Below are 19,779 nucleotides of genomic sequence, written 5' to 3' on the forward strand. Positions count from 1 at the left end.
TGCACTTGACCCCGGCCTAGTAGAGGCCAGGAGCCGGTGTCAAATGCAACCAGGATAGGCTGTGTGCACGGCTCTGAAAATGTTTTCCATGCTCTGTTCTTGCAGTTTTTGGTAATACTGTGGTCTATTTATACAAATATTAAAATACTGTTTATAGATAGCTGTGTGATGTGCCTTCAAGGCCTGGAGACGAGCACCCGGCGCTCAGCACCAAGCAAGTCTTCCTTGGCCAGGTGCCTGGGAGCAGCGGAGTGGTTTGGGGAAGCAGAGGAGCCGGGCGGACACTTTAATTTTCCCTTCCCCGGCCCGCCCAGCTCTCGTCCCCACACCTCACCCCTGACGCACGCGCTCCGTTTACCCGCTGGCTGATCTTCCCACAGGTGTAGCCTCGCTTGAAGTTCACTCCTTCCTATTTACAGCTCTGTGCCCCTGCCTCCCCTGCCCCTGCCTTCAGAAGCCCGGGCTGTGGGCCTGCCAGCCTCTGGCCTCCTCGGGACCTAATCACGAGAGTGCTGGGCTCGGTGCTTAATCTGACACCTGTCTTGCAGGCCAGAGCCACCGCTTGAAGTTTCTAGAATCAGACTGACCTGGGCTAGAGTCCCTGCATGGCTACTTGCCAGTTACAGAACCTTGAGGAGGTGACTCTTTCCGATCTCTTCTTCCCTCCTCTGTGAGGACAACATGAGAACACGTGAACGGGCGAGGCTCAGTGGCCGGCCACAGGAAGCACTGGCAGCCGGCAGTTACCAGCTGAAACCCTCATGCAAATTTTAGTCCACTCCACGGCCCAAATTTATGAAAGTTCTCCTTAGGGATAAAATGTCTCTTAATGCAGCCTCAAGTGCAGGAAGAGTAGTCCCATCCGAGCAGCACAGGCCCTGTGGGAGAAAGCGAGGCCCGTGAAGGAAGGAGGAGGAAGCTGGCATGTGAATGCTTGCTTCCCTTTCCCACCCTCCAGGCCAGCCCGTGGGGTCCGCAGCCCGATAGGAGCCCAGGCAACATGCACGTGAAGGATGATTTATTATTTGTCACTGGCTATACAGCAAGCAGACAGGCAGAGTAAAAAGATCGGTTAAAAAGTGAGTGTGGAGAGGTGCAGGCTGCAGCCACCGAACTTGGCTTGAGCGGTCTTGAGGGGGGAGGGGAGGGGAGCACCCAGGAGATGCCACTCCGGCCAGGCGCCCCTCGCTCCAGTCCACCCTGAGGGGCCGGCGCCCGTCCCCAGGCCCACCGCAGACCTGCCCACCTTCCCCCCCACTGCTGCTTTTGGCAACCAAAAGGCAGGTGCTCTCTTGCCAAGGGTGTGCCCCAGGCTGCTGCAGGCCTAGCGCTCCGACCCCCGCGGGGAGCCGAGGTGCCTGGGGCGGCACTGCAGCCAGCCGCCCCTCCTCAGCAGGAGCGGGGAGGACCGCAGAGCCGGGGAGCTCAGTGGATGCAGACAGCGCCGGGGGCTCCGGAAGCAGGGCTGGGGGAGGGGCTGGGACCATTCAGCCTCCGGGGCCCCGTCACAGCTGGACGACCGGGGACGTGGACGGAATGGGGCTGGTCTCCCCGCCCCGAGCAGCTGAGTCACCGACAGACAGGTGGTGGGGCTGCACACGTCCTCTCCCGCCCGGGCCAGAACCGGGGAGGGGGGGCCTGGAGGGGCCTGCTTAGCTGAGCAGTTCCAAGTAGGTGACCGGGACCTTGCCCTTCTTGTTGCCTCTCTCGCCAATGAGCCAGTCAGGGTCCATGCCGGGCAGGCTGTAGACGGTGATGAGCTGAAGAGGGCAGAGGGAAGGTCACACCCGAGCGGGGGCAGAACCGGCGTGGGGACGGGGTTGCCACAGTCCCGTGACACACGGACATCTGCACGTCCAGAGACAGGAACTCACCTGCTCTACCTAGAGCCTGCTTCCTCAGAGCTGGAGCTGCCTCCACTTACCCCCCAGCTCCACCCCCAGGGCCCCTCAGAGACTTGGAGGCAGTGGTTGGGGGGCTCCCCGTTCTGGTTCCCTGATGCTCCTGGGCCCGCCCTCTGCCCCACCCCTGTGGCACCAGACCTACCTCATCAGCCAGCAGGGCCAACTCGCTGCTGTCAGCCGCCTCGTAGTCGTAGAGCACCCGGGCCTTCCGGGTCCCGCTGGCAGGTGGGCTCACCTCCTCCAGGCGGAGAGCAGCCTCCCCTGGAGGGGCCAGGCCAGCCACAGAGGGCCCCACGGGCATAGTGGCTGCGGCGGTGGTAGGTGAGCTGCTGCTGAGGGGCGGGGAGGCGGGCTCCGTGGTGCCCACGAAGGTGCCTGGGAATCTGAACAGGTGCAACATCTCAGCCGGGGGCCACGTCCCCACGGGAGTCCCACGCGTCCCACCAAACCCCGCCCGGGCCCGCTGCCGCTACTTACATGGCTCCCTGGGAGCTGGCAGCGTGAGGGGAAGAGCAAGGCAAGGGGAAACGTGAGGTGCACCGCCCAGTCCCTGCCATCCTCCCACCCGGGCCTTCTCGAGAGACCGCGCTCAGAGATCAAGGCCCACCACCTCACTGTTGTCCGGGGGGGGGTGATGCCCCCGACACAAGGTTCAGCCCTCTACCCGCCCTGTGTGGCATAGGGCTTTCTGAGCTTAGGCCTGGGAGCCAGGGGACCCCAGTGGGCACCTGCCCAGCTGTTTCTGTAAGTCCAGCATGTGGCGGTAGCACTGCGCGTAGTAAGTCGTCTGGGACTCCACGAACTCATGGAGGCAGCGAAGGTGGTTCACCTGCAGGGAGGAGAGCGGTGCCCATGGTGAGCGGGGCGAGCGGTGGCCCGGGAGGTGAGATGTTCCCTCCCCCACCCCGCTCCCTGCTGCCCCCCTGGAGCAGGGGGGAGGGCCATCCAGCCTTTGGCACTTGCTCTGTGGCACCTGGAACAGAGCTCAAGTTCCACCCTCAGGACCATGGGCTCCAGCGCTGCCCCTCACCACCTGCTTCTGAGCTCCAACTTCATCGCCCGCCTCGTTGTGGACCGCTTGGGGGGGGTGGGGAGGGGCAGGAAGACAGGGGATGATGGAAGGACGACATGGGGCAGGACTCACGTGAGTGCTGCTGATTCCCTCCAGCAGGAGCCGGGTCACTTCTGCCTGCCGGTCAAACTCGGTCTGGGCCACTCGGAGCTCCTGCTCGGCCTGGGAAGGGCACAGTGTGAGAATGTAGGACAGCAGCAGTGGCCCCCGCCGTCCTTCCTGCCACCCCTTCCCGCGGCCCTGACGCCCACCAGGAGCAGCCCTGTTCTACTCTGGATGCAGATGGCACTTCCCCCTGGGGACACAGACCGCTTGGAGGCAGGGGTGCGCTTCTCAGGCCTGGAGCCCTGGCCCCTGGGGCAGCCATAACCCTGCTGGGACCCCTCTGGACCTATGCTGTGACCAGTGGCCAGAGACAGACCCACGGGTGTTTGGCTAGGACCTCTGACACCCGGTACCTCGCCACCCGACAGCGCCACTCCCATGTGCCCAGAGGGACTGTGGGGGCAGTCTCCCCACAGAGGGGAAGCGATACCCTCACAGTGGCCCCGACCCAGGACAGAACCCAGAACTAGAAACCAATCTGACCCCTCCCCCCTCCCAACCTGCTTCAAGCCTCTGCTCCCGAGCCTCCCGAGCCCAGACTCACCTTGTCCACCTCATCATTCCAGAGCTTCAGTGACCGCAACAGGACCGCGCAGCAGGGGAGGGAGGGGGCACCGGTCAGAGGGGGAGTAGAGGGAGGAGAGCTGAACCCCAGAGCCCGCGTCCTGCCCCAGCTCCCCGAGAGCCCACCTCTCCCCACCCCATACCCTGCCCGTAACCCAACCAGGAGCTGAGGCGGGGACGTGGCCTGGTGTGAGCAGGGGCGCGGACAACCACGGTCCAGTCCAACATGCCGCATGCAGGGAAGGTGGGGCACAGCCAGCTGGGAAGTCCTGCCGGGGTTTCTCCTACAGCGTAAGCCCCCGGGCTCTGACGGGAGACCGAGCGTCCCCCGTCCCACCCTGACACTCAGCTAAGGCTGGTGGGCTGGGACGCAGGACCGTGTGACCCTAGGCCAGTCACTGAACCTTTCTGTCCTTCTGCAGAGAAAGGCAGCCTCGTGCCCGAGTCACACTGGGGTTCAATGGCAAAAGAAAAAAACAGGGCGGTCTCCACCCTCCGGGATATTCCTCCTTCCACTTGGCCCAGGAAAGGGGGCAGGAAGTGTCATCCAGAGTCTAAAGAAGAAAGACCCCCCTCCCCCCGCCACGACTTAGGAGACCCATTTCTCCTGCCCAGTGTGGGAGGTCTATCCTAAGATGATAACCCGAGAGCAAGACAAGGTTAGCTCTGCGGACCGAGGTGTCCCGCCACAGTGCCGCTGAGAAAACCAAAACGTGGGGAGCGGCCCCCACGCGTGTGTATAGAGGGCACCCAGCAAGAGGGGCCTGGTGGAGTGAACCGGGGCCCCCGCCCCAGGGGAACGATGGCCCAGCCACCGCGTGAGTGCACAGACACTCGCGGCAACATGCAGGGACAGCGGTGAAGGAGAGCCAGGGGGGTCTGTGCCACGGCGTGCCGCCCAGGGCAGAAATGGAAGGTGGGAGAAAAAGGCAGAAGAGGCACAGCCACCTGTGGTGGCCACAGGTACGATGGGACGGACGTGGGTGGCCCATGCTCCAAACTACAGGTAAACACCTAGTAGCCGGATGAAGCGGTGAAGAAGAGATCCCACGACAACAGAACCCTTCGCGACCCCACCCTGCCCATCTCCTTCCTTCTATCCTCGGCCCGCCGGCCTGCTCCCTCGGGGCCCCCCACTCTCCCTGCTCGTTCTCTGGGCCTCTCCTCGCCGCCACGACACCACACCGTGTCAGAGAGGCAGAACAGCACCACCCTCGTCTCCAGTCCCGGGTCTGTGAACCCATGGCGGGCTGGCGGGGGCGGTGGGGGGGGGCGCGGGCCCCCCCCCGGGCCCCCGGGGGGGGGGGGGGGGGGGGGGGACAGGTCCGCTGCCCCGCAGCTCCCTGTGCCGTCCTGTGCCGTCCGGTGCGGCTGGCCCGGCCTCCACCTCCAGCAGGGCGCACAGGGAAGCGAGGCCAGCACCGTGGGGGGGGGGGGGGGGCGGGGGGGGGGCCCGGGGCGGGGCTGCGGCCCTCCAGTCCTCCCGGCTCTCAGGACATGCCCTGTGCTTCTGCTGCTGTGCTGTGTGGCTGCCCCGTGCCGGGGGGGCGGGCGCAGGGAGGCCGGGCGGCCGGGGTGGGGCGCTTACCGCGGAGGCGCTGGCCGAGAGAATGTAATTACGAGGTCTAGTCTCCTGAAAGTCAGGCACCGTCTGGCGGGAAGAGGTCACGGGGGGAAGGGGGTCAAGTGGGGCCGGGCGCCGCCCCAGAATCTCCCACAAGGAGAGGCCAGGAGCCCCGGCCCAAGGGACGGGAGGCTGCAGACACATACCACGTGGACCCCTCTCCCTGCTCCAACCTCCTGGGGGCGAGGTGGGCGTAGGGACGCGGAGAGTCAGACAAAGACCAAGTGGGTGGTCACGCTGGGAGCCCAGGAGAGCAGATGCCAGGGAGCCTCCGGGTGAGTCGCAGACTGGGCCTGGCCCCCTCCTCCCTGGACCCCCGTCTCACTCAGATGCCCCGGTTGGAGCCACGGCCCGCCAGACAAAACCCGTCTCCCACCCCAGCTTCCTCAGGCCCAGGATCTCCACACAGCACATCTCTCGCTCCTGCAGCAAGGACCGGGCCCCTCCCCCACAACAAGATGGACAGGTGGATGCATGGATGGACAGGGTGACAGGCTTCCCACATTTGCAAAAAGCTGACTCACAGGCTCCAGTGCCTGGCGTCCCCCTAAGCCAGAGGCTACGCGTGGCAGAGGCTCTGGTGGGGAGACCAGCTGCTTGCAAAATGCCCAGGATGTGTCCCCTGGGCCAGCCACGGCACTGCGGCCCGAGGCTGGGACGGGCAAACCAGAAGCAGCACAGCACGTGGGACAGGTATACTCACATCTCCCTCACACTGAGCCAAGTTACCCAAAGCAGAACGGAAAGGAACAAAAACAAAGAGTTAGTGAGTCCACAGCGCAGGCGGGAGCAGGCCCCCCCGGGCCCCGGCGGGAGGGGACAGCAGGTGGTGGGCGGGCAGTGGACCCTGCCCTCCAGAAGGAGTCCTGCTATGCGCGCGCGCGCGCGCGCGCGTGTGTGTGTGTGTGTGTGTGTGTTTAGGGCGTGGGGTGAGGGTGTGACCTGCCAGCCTCCAGTCCTCTGGGACGCTCGCCATAGCTGGGCTGCCCAGGGCCTAGCTCTGCGGAGGGTATCCTGGTCTGACCCAAAGGCTGGAGGTTGTCCAGGCCGGACAACTGGAGAAGGGGTCCTGCCGCTCCAGTGACTAAGGAAAGGCTCCCCTGGCCTGACTGATGGAGGATGAGCTTGTTCCGGCCAAAGTACTCCAGAGAGACGGTCTAGCCCTGGGTGATGGGGAGACTGTCCTGTCCAGGTGACTTAGAGAGGTCAACCTTGTGGCCACACGTCATCCTACCCAACCACGGCGGGACTCCAGTGGCTGAGACCTGCCTCTGATCTGGCCCCACACACCTGGATGAGTGAGACCCTGCCCTTGGCTGTCCCCAGAGGCAGTGCAGGCCCGGGCTCCATGGTCCCCAGTGGCCACACTGTGGGAAGGGAACGCAAGGAGGGTTTGGGGCTAGAACCCTCATGGGCAGCTGAGAGCTGGGCAGGCACAGGTGGTGGTACCCCCCGCCTTCCCTGGACCTGGGAGTTCCCTCCTCAGAGTGCAAGGAGGCCTCTAGGCCCCCGTACCCCCAAGTAGCCCGGCATGCCAGGAGTATGCTCGCCCTCAGGCCCACTCTCCCCACCCTGGCCTTGCCCTGGTCAAACTGCGCCACGCTGCGTCCACTGGCCTGACCAGGCTGGGCAGGCCTCAGTGAGCCGAGAGTAAACAGAGAACCGTGAGCTCCCGGCCCGACCCCGTGTCATGGGGCTAACCTGAAAGGGTCCTCGGTCATGCCTCTGAGAAGGTGGCCCTGAGGAGGGCCCTGAGAAGGTGGGTGGTCTAGCTCCGGGGTTCACACCATCAGGGCACCCCCGGACCAGCACTGGAGCAGCGGGCAGGGGAGTTAGTAAGGGGGAGCCATGCCCGGGCAGAGCCGGGGGACAGAGCCGAGCATCCGGGGAGGGCAGGGCAGGGCAGGGCCATGCGAGAAACTCCCAACTGGTTGTCTGTCTGGGGAGGCTGTGGCATGCCCTCAGCCCACCCCGTAAATGTCTGCCCTGGGACCCAGAGCTCTGGGCCGCCAGGGTTCCCTTGTAGGGGCAGAGAGGCGTGACCCAAAGCGGTCAGCCAGGACCAGCGCCCCCCGAGCCAGGCCTCTCCAGGCAGGGACAGGGAAGAAAGGTCATGCCAAACATCAGGTCCCTTCACCCTCCCTGGCTCCAAACAGAGCTGGGCAGGGGCAGGAGACCAGCAGGGACACCTACCGTGGCTTTGGCTTCTGCGGCCTTGGCCTTCTTCAGCCGCGCTTTGCAGGCGTCCAGGTCCAGACGGCGGTTTTGGAGAAGACGTCTCTCCTTCTGTGGGGCAGGGGAAAGGGAAGAGTGAGACCCCGGGCAGCCTTGGGAGATCCCACTGGGCCATCTGGTCCACATGGGGAAACTGAGGCCCAGACAGGGGAGGTCACCCACTATGGCACTCAGCCCGCAGGAGCCACGTCTGAGGAGGTCCAGGAGTGCCGGCTTCCCGACACGGGAGGAGAGCCTACGCCCAGCAGCTCTGAGGAGAAGGAAGCCACGGCTCCCAGGAGGCAGAGTGGCCCCAGGTCTCTCACCGAAATTGTCTTCCAGTCCCCTTCCAGGAAGTTGCGCAGAGGCGTGAGGAAGTTGATGGAGGCTGTGTGGATGAAATCCCTCTCCGCGGCTCCCAGGCGCTTTTCAGCTTCTGCCACCTTGATCAGCGTCTTCCCTGAGTAAATGGAGTTTCAGGGTGAGGGAGAGGCGCGGGCTGCTCTCACCCCCAGGAGTAGGGGAGAGGCCGGACAGAGGCGTGCCGAGGAGGCGTGAGCAAGTGTGCCCAGCACGGAACGGCTGGCTGGGGAAAACGTGGGAGCAGCCTACGTATCCACCATCTGGGGACTGACAAGTAAATAGTGGGGCATCCAGAGCACGGAGCACTACATTACCAGCAGGGGGTAGGAGAGGGACTTCCAGAACAGAGAAAGGAGCTCGACAAATCCCGTTCCCAAAAAGCAATGAAAAAAAGTGGACTCGGGGCACCCGGGTGGCTCAGTCGGTTGAGCGTCTGACTTCGGATCAGGTCAGGATCTCGTGGTTGGTGGGTTCGAGCCCCACTGAGCCTCGTGTCGGGTTCTCTGCTGTCAGCGCGGAGCCCTCTTGGGATCCTCTGTCCCCCTTGCTCTCTGCCCCTCCCCCGCTCGCTGTTTCTCTCTCAAAAAAAAAAAAAAAAAAAAAAAAGTAGACGCAGTTGTCAAAAGCAAACATTTCTGGGCCTGGAAATTGGCCAAAGGCAAATAAACTGAGGATATTTACTCAAGAGCTACCGGACCTTAGTAAGAACAGTGGGAGCCTGTGGCTTTCTCGCCTGGGAGGACTCCCATCTCCTCGGCAGCCTCACTGCTAGGTGGGCAGGGGTGGGGGGTGGGGAAGGTAGTGGGATTAGGGCCGAATGGATTTGGGCTGGAGCACAGAGAAATCCACGGGACGCTGTCAACAACAACAGCAGTCTCAACGGTAAATAATTGGGAAAGGCCAACATTACAGCTGACTTGAACAGGGAACGCTGGTTGGAACAGACCTGCCAGAACTTTATGAGGAGCTCTGGAAACAAGATAGTCGTTTGGGCCTTGACGAACTCCCAGATATCTCTGGTGGTCTGGAAGGCTATACCTGTGTGTGTGCAGCACACTCAGAGAGAATGGGGAGAACCCTACTCATCCCTGGCCAAATAGGAGGCTCTACACACAAAGTAAAAGCCGGTCAGACGTGTCAACTGCTTGAATTTCGAATGTGTTCCCCAAAACAGCCACCAATTCATCAGTAAAGCCTTAATGGTGCAAGATGTTTAAGCGCAACCTCTGACAATCACTGCCTGACGACTAACATACGCTAACCCAGGAGCAAACCCCAGGACGCTTGGCTTAAAAATAAAAAGAATGACTTAAAAAAATGTGAAAGGAGCAGCCGCATACTGGAAGGAAGACCGACTCGAAACAACCAGCTCAGGCGAGTTTCTAAACAAACAAAGCAATAACAACCCCCAAGTGATTCAGAATCCACAGCTACTCTATTCTCTAAAATGTCCAGATCAGGTCATGATCTTATGGCTCGTGGGTTTGAGCCCCACATCGGGCTCCCTGCTGTCAGCGCAGAGCCTGCTTCGGATCCTCTGTCTCCCTCTCCCTCTGCCCCTCCCCGACTCTCTCTCTCTCAAAAAAAAAAAAAAAAAAAAAGTATTAAAATTTTTGTAGATTCCAGATTTTAGCAAAACACTCTAAGACATGCAAAGAAATAGGTAAGTATGGGCAATACACAGAAGAAAAAAGCAATCAGTAGTCACGGAGTCTCTAAGGAGACTCAGACATTAGATTTAGCGAAGACTCCTAAGAGGCTACAGGCTATATGTGTATATGTATACATATACATATATATATATACACACATTTTTAAAAAATATTTATTTTTGAGAGAAAGAGAGAGAGACAGAGTGTGAGCAAATAGGGGCAGAGAGAGAGGGAGACACAGAATCTGAAGCAGGTTCCAGGCTCCAAGCTGTCAGCACAGAGCCCCATGTGGGGCTCGAACTCATGAACCACGAGATCATGACCTGAGCCAACATCAGATACTCAACCAACTGAGCCACCCAGGTGCATGTGTGTGTGTGTGTGTGTGTATATATACACATATATATGTGTATATATATATATATATACATATATATGTGTATATATATATACATATATATAACATATGTATATGTGTGTGTGTATGTATACATATATATATATATAACATGTGCATATATATATATATTTAATGTTTAAAGAAAAATGTGATGGCAATGACTCATCATATAAATATTAAGAAAGAGACAAAAACTATTAAAAAGAAAACTCTGGAGTTAAAAAGCACCACAACTGATATACAGAATCTACCAGAAGGGCTCAACAGCAAGTCCAAGCTAGCCAAAGGAGAAATCAGCAACAAAGACAAATCAACAGAGAGGATCTAATCTGAAGCACGCAAAGAAAAATGAGTGAATAACAATGAACAGAATCTCAAAGACCTACAGGACACCATGAAACAAACCAACATATGAGCAGTGGGAGAGAAGAAGAGGACAGAAAGGGACAGAAAAAATATTTGAAGAAATAATTGCAGAAAATGTCCTGATTTTGACGGAAGACATTCATGTCCATATCCAAGAAACTCAACAAACCCCAAATAGGATGAATACAATAAGATGGACCGTTAACCGCTGGGACGTCTCAGTCAAGCTGCTGAAAGCCAAAGACAAAAAGTCTTAAAAACAGCAAGAGAGGAGCCACTCATCACATACAAGGGAGCCACAATGAGATGAACACATGACTTCTCATCAGAATGGGTGTCTGGCTGGCTTGGCTGCAAGAGCGAGTGACTCTTGATCTCAGGGTCATGAGTTTGAGCCTCACGGTGGGTGTAGAGATTACTTAAATTTAAAAAAAGAAAAGGGGGCGCCTGGGTGGCGCAGTCGGTTGAGCCTCCGACTTCAGCCAGGTCACAATCTCGCGGTCCGTGAGTTCGAGCCCCGCGTCGGGCTCTGGGCTGATGGCTCAGAGCCTGGAGCCTGTTTCCGATTCTGTGTCTCCCTCTCTCTCTGCCCCTCGCCCGTTCATGCTCTGTCTCTCTCCCAAAAATAAATAAACGTTAAAAATAAAATAAAATAAAATAAAATAAAATAAGAAAAGAAAAGGAAAGAAAAGAAAAAAGAAACAATGGAGGCCAGACAGCAGTGAAATGATATTCCAAGTGATAAAATGAAAAAACTCTCATCCAAGAATTCTACGAATAGCAAAACTGTCCTCCAAAAGTGAACATAGGGGCGCCTGGGTGGCTTAGTCGGTTAAGCGTCTGACTTCAGCTCAGGTCACGATCTCACGCTCCGTGAGTTCGAGCCCCGCGTCGGGCTCTGTGCTGACAGCTCAGCCTGGAGCCTGCTTCGGATTCTGTGTCTCCCTCTCTCCCTGCCCCTCCCCTGCCTCTGTCTCTCTCACAAACAAACATTTAAAAAAATAAAAAAAAAAAAAAGTGAACATAAAATAAAGACATTCCCAAATTAACAAGACTGAGAGAATACATTGCTAGGCAACCTGCTACAGAATACTTCACGTTCAAAGGTAATAACACCAGATGGTGGTAACTTAAACCTACATAAAGCAATAGAGACAACCAATAAAGGGAATTACATCAGCAAATATAAAAAATAATACATATTTTTTCTCTTTTCTTAACTGATTTAAAAGACAACTGTATAAAACAATAACTATACGGGGCACCCGGGTGGCTCAGTGGGTTGAGCGTCCGACTTTGGCTTCGGTCATGATCTCACAGCTTGTGAGTTCAAACCCTGCATCAGGCTCTGTGCCGACAGCTCAGAGCCTGGAGCCTGCTTCAGATTCTGTGTCTTCCTCTCTCTGTCCCTCCCCCGATGGCACTGTGTCTCTCAAAAACAGTAACAACAAAACAATAACACTATATTGTTGGGTTTATACAAAACAGAGATGAAATTTATATGATAATAGCACAAAGGAAGAAGGGAGGGGAATGGAGTTATATTGGAGCAAAGTTTCTATATTTACTGGAATTAAGTCAATATTCTGAAGCCAACCGCAATAAGTTAAATTACACACTGTAAAACCACTAAGAAAAGCTTTTTGTTAAAAAGCAACAAAGAAATTACAATGCTACACTTGGAAATTTCTATTTAACATGACAGAAGGAGTAAAGGAGGAACATATGAACAAAAATGACCTGAGACAGAGAAGATAATAAGAAGATGGCATCTGTAAATCCAACCACATCAATAATTACATTAAATATAAATGGATTAAACACTCCAATCAAAGGATGGTCAGACTGAATTATTTTTAAATCAAAATATATGCTGTCTATAAAAGATAGACTTTAGGTTTAAAGATGTAAATAGATTGAAAATAAAAGGGGAAAAAAAGATATACTATGTAAACAATAACCATAAGAGAACAAGAGTGGGTGAACTACTATCGGATAAAGTGGACTTTAAGACAAATGTGACCAAATTAAAAAAAAAAAAAAGACAAATATGGCCAGAGACAAAGACCAGTATTTTACAATGATAAAAGAGCCCGTTCGGGGGCGCCTGGGTGGCTTCGACAACCGGTTAAGTGTCCGACTTCGGCTCAGGTCATGATCTCACAGTCCGTTAGTTCGAGCCCCGCGTCGGGCTCTGTGCTGGCGGCTTGGAGCCTGGAGCCTGTTTCAGATTCTGTGTCTCCCTCTCTCTCTGCCCCTCCCCTGTTCATGCTCTGTCTTTCTCTGTCTCAAAAATAAATAAACGTTAAAAAAAAATTAAAAAAAAAAAAAGAGCCCGTTCATCAGGGAGATATAACAATAATAAACATACAGACCTAACAACAGAACTCCAAAAATACATGAAGCAAACACTGACAGACAGAAGCCAGAAACAAACAGAAATAGTTGGGAGACTTCAGCACTTCCCAATAATGTACAGAATAAGACAAAATCAGCAAGCACACAGAAGACTTGAACAACACTATGAACCAATTTAGTCTGTCATCTCTGGAACACTCCACCCCACAACAACATAACATACAAACTTCTTAAGTGAACACCAACAATCTCCAGGAGAGACTGCAGACTAAGCCAAGTCTTAATAAACGTAAAAGGATTAAAATCATACAAAGCGTGTTCTCTGACCTGAGCGAAATCAGAAACCAACAACAGGAGGAAACTTGGAAAATCCACCAATATTTGGAAATTAACCACCACCTGCACACAGCCACTTTGAAAAAGTTTGATAATTTTCTAAAAAGTTAAACGCAAGTTTACCATGTGACCTAGCAAGTCCACTCCTAGGTATGTATGTCCAGGAGAAATGAAAAAATATGTCCTCACAAAGTTCTGTTCATAAGGAAACAAACCAAATGTCTATCAAATGGTGAATGGATGAAGAAAATGTGGCCTAGCCATACAATAGAATACTATCCAACAATTACAAGGAGTGAAATCTTTTTTTTTTTTTTTAATTTTTTAAATGTTTAATTTTGAGAGAGAGAGTGAGAGGGGGAGGGGCAGAGAGAGAAGGAGACCCAGAATCTGAAGCAGGTTCCAGGCTCTGAGCTGTCAGCACAGAGCCTGACTTGGGGCTCAAACCCACAAACTGTTAGATCATGACCTGAGCCGAAGTCATGCGCTTAACCGGCTGAGCCACCCAGGCACCCCCATGGAGTGAAATCTTTAAACACGTTGTTACAACAAGGATGAACCTCAGAGACATTACGCTTGGGAAAAGAAGCCAGATGCAAAACGCGACACAACGTCTGATTCCATTTATGTGAAATGTTCAGAAAAAGCAAATTTACAGACACACAGTGCACATGAGCAGTTGGCAGGGGATGGGACTGGGGACCGACTCTAAGTAGACATGGCACTTTTTGCAGGTGACAGAAATGTTCTTTAAATCGGATTGGGGGGATGTTTGCACAACTCTAAATGTACTCAAAATCATTGCATTACACATTTAAAACAGGTGCATTTTATGGTATGTAAATTATACCGCAATAAAACTTTAAAAGTTAAAAAAAAAAAAAAAGACCGAGTTGGCTCTATAAGTGCCACAGTGAAGAGGTATCTAAAACAATGCCAAGTTTAAAAATCAGGCCGCAGAATGGGACACACAGTACGATCCCATTAAAAAATGCACTCAAACCAAAACTGGTTGAGAGACACTTCCATTTTTCACTCCATTTTCATTTACGTTGAGGTTTTTACAAGTAGAATGAATACAGGTATTATTTGTGTACTTTAAAAAAGACAGAGAAAGAGGGGCGCCTGGGTGGCTCAGTCGGCTGAGCGTCTGACTTTGGCCCAGGTCACGATCTCGCGGTCCGTGAGTTCAAGCCCCGCGTCGGGCTCCGTGCTGACAGCTCGAGAGTCTGGAGCCTCCTTTGGATTCTGTGTCTCCCTCTCTCCCTCTCAAAAATAAATAAACATTAAAAAAAAAATTTTTTTTAATAAAAAAAAGTAAAAAAGGGAAAGCAGGGAAGGGAGAGACAGGGAAAGTCGAGAGCAAGAGACCATGACCCCTGACCCTGGCTATGGGGCTTGGCTCACCATAGGGCGTGGTGGGCCCCAGCTCACTAGCCGCCTCTGCCATGTACTGTGCCAGCAGCTCCCCATTGGTGACCCGCGAGGGCACCTTCCTGTCCAGCTTCTCATACAGGAACTCCTCCACTCGGGCACCTGCAGGGAGACAGCAGCCAAAGCCACAGGGCTCTTCAGTACAACCCGAGGACAGAAGCCACGGCGACAGCAACAGACGCAGCGCAGGGCCTGCCCACGGGGTGCCTGGCCTGGTGACTTGCAGAATGTTCTTCCTGGTGCCTACCTCAACCCGGTGACACTGGCACTCAACCTCGTAGGACCCCTCACTCTGGCGAGGAGGAAGCCACAACTCAGAGACGCGACATGCCCGCCCCAGGTCCCATGGCTGGGGGTGACCGGCCCAAAGTCAAGGCCCATTCATTTCTCCCTCAGGACAATATGGATTTATAGAACCTAACACATATATGGACAGGGCCCTGGTGCTGGCTCCAGAAAGCCCTCGAGACACTCAGTTGTGTAGCAGACTTACAGGCAGACAAGCATCACGACCCCAAGACACCCCACCCTCCCCTTGGGCTCTCCTGGCCTTTTGCTCGTGCTCACTACTTGCTCATGCTCGTAGCAGACTCTGGGCAAGCCCTCTTCCATCTCTGGGCCTCGCTGCTCTCTCAAAAGACCCGGCTCATGTTTTCCCTACCTCTTCTCCCAAGCGTGTTTTAGTTTCAAGCATTTCTTCAACTCCTCTGTGCAAAACTTAACACTTCTGCTGCCCCAGAGAGTGCATCCTGGAGCCCATCACTGAGTCTGCTGATTTCTTTAACTGCCCACCCCCCACCCACCAGCAGGCCTCAGAAGCCCCAGCAACCAAATCCCACCTGCCGCCCAGTCCCCCCAGCGTGGTCTCTGCAGCCCCGGCCTCCCGCCAGTGGCTTTCCGCCCCTCGCCTGGGACCACCCCGGGCCCACTCACTAGGGTTCGGCTGCAGCAGCACCTCTGTCTGCCGCAGGATTCTCTCGGTCCAGTTCTTGGTGCTGTCTGCCCGGGCCAGAAGGTTTTCAAAGTGGGCATCCAGCTCAGTCTTCTCTGCCTGGCCGAATTTCTCTTCTGTGAACTGTGTGGGGAGGATTGAGAGAGGTGGGGAGGATTCAGAAGCGGGGAAGGGAGGACTGCCCCTGCCCCACCCTTCTACATCTCCCCCACCAGCTAGAACCAGGCCCAAGGTTAAGAAATTTGCTCTGCCCCTGACCTGTTCTGTGACCTTGATCAAGTTACAACCCTGTTCTGTGCTTCAGTTTGCCCTTCTGTAAAATTAGGTTGGACCAGAGTTCGGGGATCGTGGCTTCTTCTAGAAATCCAATGAAGGCTATAGACTCCCTCCATCCCCCACCAACAAAAATGCACATTTGCAGAAAATCTGGCATATAACTTGGAGGGAATAAGAAGTCCTTGGGAGCCTAGTTCTGGGGGTCCTCCTAATCCAACTCGGAAGGAAAGCACTTGGTAGCAGGTGCACAGGGAATAAATGGGGCCTGAAGCAAAGTCTGGGGTTATCTTAGGGCTCCATAGGGGGCTGGGAGCCACCGGGGAGGGAGTGCCAGGAGACGAGTGGGAGGAACCCAGGTCCCAGAATCAGAGGGACCGGATTCCAGTCTCCGTTCTACCACTGAAGAGTTGCGTGACCTTGGGCAAGTGGCTTTGCCTCTCTGGCATCAGTTTCCAGAGCTGAAAAATGAGCAAAATAAATAACAGCAGCTCCCTCACAGCTGAAATAGGATGAAATAAGAAAGATGTGGGTAAGACATGGAGGCCATGGTCTGGCGGGGAGTCGGTGTTCGGTGTTAAGGTGCTGCTGTGCAGAGCTGGTGGGCGGAGAGGAGGCTGGGACTAAAAGGGAGAGTATGTGGGCAGGACAGCCACATGGCTGGCCTCTGGTTGCCCGGTGAGTGGACGGGGAACACCACTGGCCCATCAGAGCCAACTGCCTGGGCACACACGGGGCCCAGAGAGCTCAGCAGCCCCGCCTCAAGGCCAGGCAAGAACCAGGATGTCACATGGTCAGAGCCACCAGAAGCTGTGTAGGCCGCACAGGAACAACCAGCAACCGGCCCACGTCCTGGCCCCTCTTATCGAGTAGGCCATCTCCAGCCAGGAGAAGGAGCCTGCTCAAGGTCATGGCCAAACAACAAAAGGGCTCAGACCGCAGGAGTAAGATCAGTAGTAACGGCAATAGATACTGTTGGCCACATCTAGAGCCCAACCCGGGGCTAAGTAAGCCACCAATGACCCACCTCCGGTAGCCCTCCAAGGCAGATGGGTCGAGTTTTCCCACGTCACAGATGATGCCACCGAGGCTAAGCAAGGGCTCAAGGCAGGGCCATCATGGGCTGGGAGTCTGGAGGCCCTTCCCAGACTACTTAGCAGGATAAATCACCCAGAGGCCAAGGAAAGCTCCAGCCCAGCCGCAGAGAGCCACTGCTGAGGAGAGAGTCGGCTCTAGCTTAGCAGCCATCAATTATGCAACAGGGCTTGGGTTTCTCCCTGCAGGGCTGGGTGGGCCACGCTTATGGCCCGCAGCTCCCCACCTGGGAACCGGCTGCTCCCCCCGCCCCCCCACCCCCCCACCCCCCGTCTCCTCCCACCTCTCCCCACACTGGGGCCTCCCAGAGCCAGGCCCTGAGCAGGCCTCCCCTCACCCAGCCCCTTGAGGGGCAGCGTCAGCCCCACTTTCCAGATGAGCAAACCAAGGCTTAGAAAGGCAAAACCACCCCTCCGGTCCTCGGTTCCCCACCCTGGCAAACGGAGATAATAGGCCCAGTCTCACGGAATATTTTGGAAACACACAGCACCGGCCTAATAAATGTCAGCGGCTGCCGTCACCACCATGAATAAAAGGCCCCATTCACGTCCCTCCTCGGAGCTACCTAAGAACCCCCTCACCCCAATGGCACCAATCACCCTAGTTTAGGCGACCATGTCACCCAAATGCGTGCCTCAGCATATCTGCTGCTTACCGAGGTTAGCGGCAGCCACTCCCCACTGAGCCACGGGGTGCCCATCCCTCACACCCCACATCTGCGCAGGTTCAGATTCCTACTGGGCTTTTCCCAACCTCTTGGGCACCCATCCCACTTCCACTGCCCGCTCTCACCCACACTAGCATCTTACTCGAACATGCTCTAAGTTTTCCTGCTTTGTTCCCAGCCCCCCCGGGGCCAACTTCACAAACCCCTCCTGACTTCCAAGGCACGGTTCGGGGACCAGGAAGCCATCCCGGAATCACCCATGCAAAAGGGATCCTGCTCTCTCCCAGGACCAAGCTCCTGTTCCCTACTGGCTGGGGGTGAGGCAAGGCTCTTAAAGGTGTCCCCGGCACACGGAGGGACCGACAGCTTTCCCAGCATGCCCTGGGACATGGCAAGGTGGCACCTATGCAGAGAAGCTGCCCACACATTGATATGAAAGACCCCCGTCCATCCCTCCGGTCTGACTGACTCCTATCCCAGCACAGGCTGACCTCAGTGGATCCCCCAAGGGTCCTCTCCTACCTAGGTCACATTTCGAGCCTCTCTCTCCTTTGGCCTGCTACCCCTGCCCCATCCCTACAAAAACAAAGAGCCTCTTGCTTTAGGGGCCGATGTCTGCAGAGTCCGAGGCTGCTCCCTGCAAGATGGCAGCCTCAAGGGTGGGCGTGCATAGCCAGAGAAAGCCTCTATTTATAAAGCTCCCAGCTCCCTCCTCCACCCAGGAGTCGGGAGCCTGGGCGCTGGCTCCCACTCCAGTATGGGCGACCCGGCGGGCCTGCCCCCACCAGGAGAAGTGAGGCCACGGGGCCCAAGCCTCCCCACACCCCAGGCTCTGCGGGGAAACTGGCAGATCAGGTTCTTCCCAGATGTGGAGATAGAGTGGTTGCCATATCAACACTGGGGAGGATTCCCCACCTTCCAGATAAGCTGGGGATAACCAAGGAGTTCCGGGGTCCTAGCATCCCCACTGGGGCTGGGGTCACCTGCTGGGCTGGAAGCAGCAAGCAGCAAATCCTCGCTGGGCCACTAATCCTCAATGGGACACGGGATATGGTGCTTTCTAGTAAACATGGGCACATGGGTTTCCAAGAGACTCTCTCGGGCTGGGCTTCTCCAGAGAACCGACAACAGCAAGGACAAACAACAGAACTTGTTCCCAGAGCACTGCGACAGGCCAAGCCCCAAGTCTGCAGCCACCCCTGGAGGCAGACTGGTGCTAACACCCGACTGACAGGAGGGGACATGGAGGCTCTGAGGTAAGTGACTTGCCCAAGGTCACATGCCACACAGGTGCAATACTAACTACATTACCACCACCAGTAAGCTTGCCTTTGGTGAGTATGTACGTGCAGGGTACCACGGAACCCTCACGGCCATCCTGGGAGGGATTGCTAATCCCATTTTTCAGGTTGAAAAACTGAGGCTAAGAAATGAAGCCCCTTCCTCAAGGTCACAGGAGGGGGAGCATCCATGCCCATAGCTGACTCTCGGTTTTCCTCAATACTGCCTCAGTTTCTCTCCTGGCCCCGAATGGACAGAACTTCTTCCAATTCCGGCATCACCGGCCTGGACAGCTTCCCAAAGAGGGAACCCAGCCAGACCTCAGCCCTTTCCCCATCCCCCAGGCTTAGAGACATAAGAGAAACAGGCCTCCCATGGAGCAGAAAGGAAATAATCCCAACCGTCTCGGCTTCCGGACTGACTATCCAAGCGTGTAATGGGGACCTGAGGGAATCAGTACCACCAGGCCATTGCACAGGTACAGAGACTGAGGCTCAGGGAAGGGGTCGTGGCGGGTGCACGGTCCTTGGGCCTGGGACTCAGGCCTCCAAGCGCCTGCCAGAGTCACTGCTGGGCAAGGGCGGGGAGGCAGGAGCCTCCCGGTGCTCTCTCCCCTCCTGGGACGGGCGCCACGGAAGCCGGATAACCCAGCCAGTCGAAACAGTAAATCCTGATACCTCGCCCCAGGCAGCAGAATCGAGGCCCGGCTCGGTCCCCGGCCCTGGACAACGCTGAGGGTGCGACCAGAGTGGCCAGACGCCACGGGCTCTTTCTCTCTTCTGAGCGGCGCAGTGGGGGGGGAGAAAGGGTATCCCCGCTGCGGGGAATCAGGTGGCAGCCCGAGGGGCTTCTCCTGCGCCCCCCGTCTCTACTGAAGGGGCGCTCCCGGCCCGCCCCACATCCGGGCCCCGAGAGCCGGCCGCGCGAGGCCCAGGGCGCACGGCCTCACCTGCACCGCCCGGGTGAAGAAGATGCCCGCGTCCGATGCCAGCTTTTTCATGTTGAAGTCCATGGCGCGCCGCACGGCCGGCCGCGCCCGGCCCGAGGGCAGCCTGGCCGCCCCCTGCCCGCCGCCGTCGGCCCGCACCCCGCCCACCTGCTGCCGGTACCGCCGCCCTC

At 56.2% G+C, this 19,779-nt stretch overlaps 2 protein-coding genes across 11 annotated transcripts in view; one reads left to right on the forward strand and one right to left on the reverse strand.

The window, feature by feature from the left end:
* Positions 1-160, forward strand: part of NUP188 (nucleoporin 188) — a 60,190-nt gene extending 60,030 nt beyond the window's left edge. For all 3 annotated transcript variants that reach the window (XM_040482588.1, XM_040482586.1, XM_040482587.1), the window contains one exon: positions 1-160. This exon is cut by the window's left edge and continues 450 nt beyond it. The gene's annotated coding sequence lies outside the window, so the exon portion shown is untranslated.
* Positions 161-1,001: 841 nt separating this feature from the next.
* SH3GLB2 (SH3 domain containing GRB2 like, endophilin B2) lies at positions 1,002-19,751 on the reverse strand. Of its 8 annotated transcripts, XM_040482590.1 has the most exons (14): positions 19,610-19,751; positions 15,326-15,467; positions 14,366-14,494; positions 7,810-7,943; positions 7,463-7,555; positions 5,973-5,984; positions 5,234-5,296; positions 4,050-4,199; positions 3,626-3,649; positions 3,049-3,138; positions 2,633-2,733; positions 2,382-2,396; positions 2,047-2,287; positions 1,002-1,760 (listed from the first exon to the last, which is right to left on the reverse strand). In XM_040482590.1, exons 1-14 carry the CDS (start codon positions 19,670-19,672, stop codon positions 1,653-1,655), a joined length of 1,365 nt encoding a protein of 454 aa, XP_040338524.1. In that variant the 5' UTR covers positions 19,673-19,751; the 3' UTR covers positions 1,002-1,652. The 8 variants fall into 8 exon arrangements, with proteins under 8 accessions (XP_040338524.1, XP_040338525.1, XP_040338527.1 ...); XM_040482591.1 differs by lacking the exon at positions 5,973-5,984; XM_040482593.1 differs by lacking the exon at positions 2,382-2,396.
* Positions 19,752-19,779: the final 28 nt, after the last annotated feature.

This window comes from Herpailurus yagouaroundi, unplaced genomic scaffold (assembly GCF_014898765.1).
Source record: "Herpailurus yagouaroundi ecotype Mexico unplaced genomic scaffold, PumYag 160, whole genome shotgun sequence".
Classification (NCBI taxonomy): Eukaryota; Metazoa; Chordata; class Mammalia; order Carnivora; family Felidae; genus Herpailurus; species Herpailurus yagouaroundi.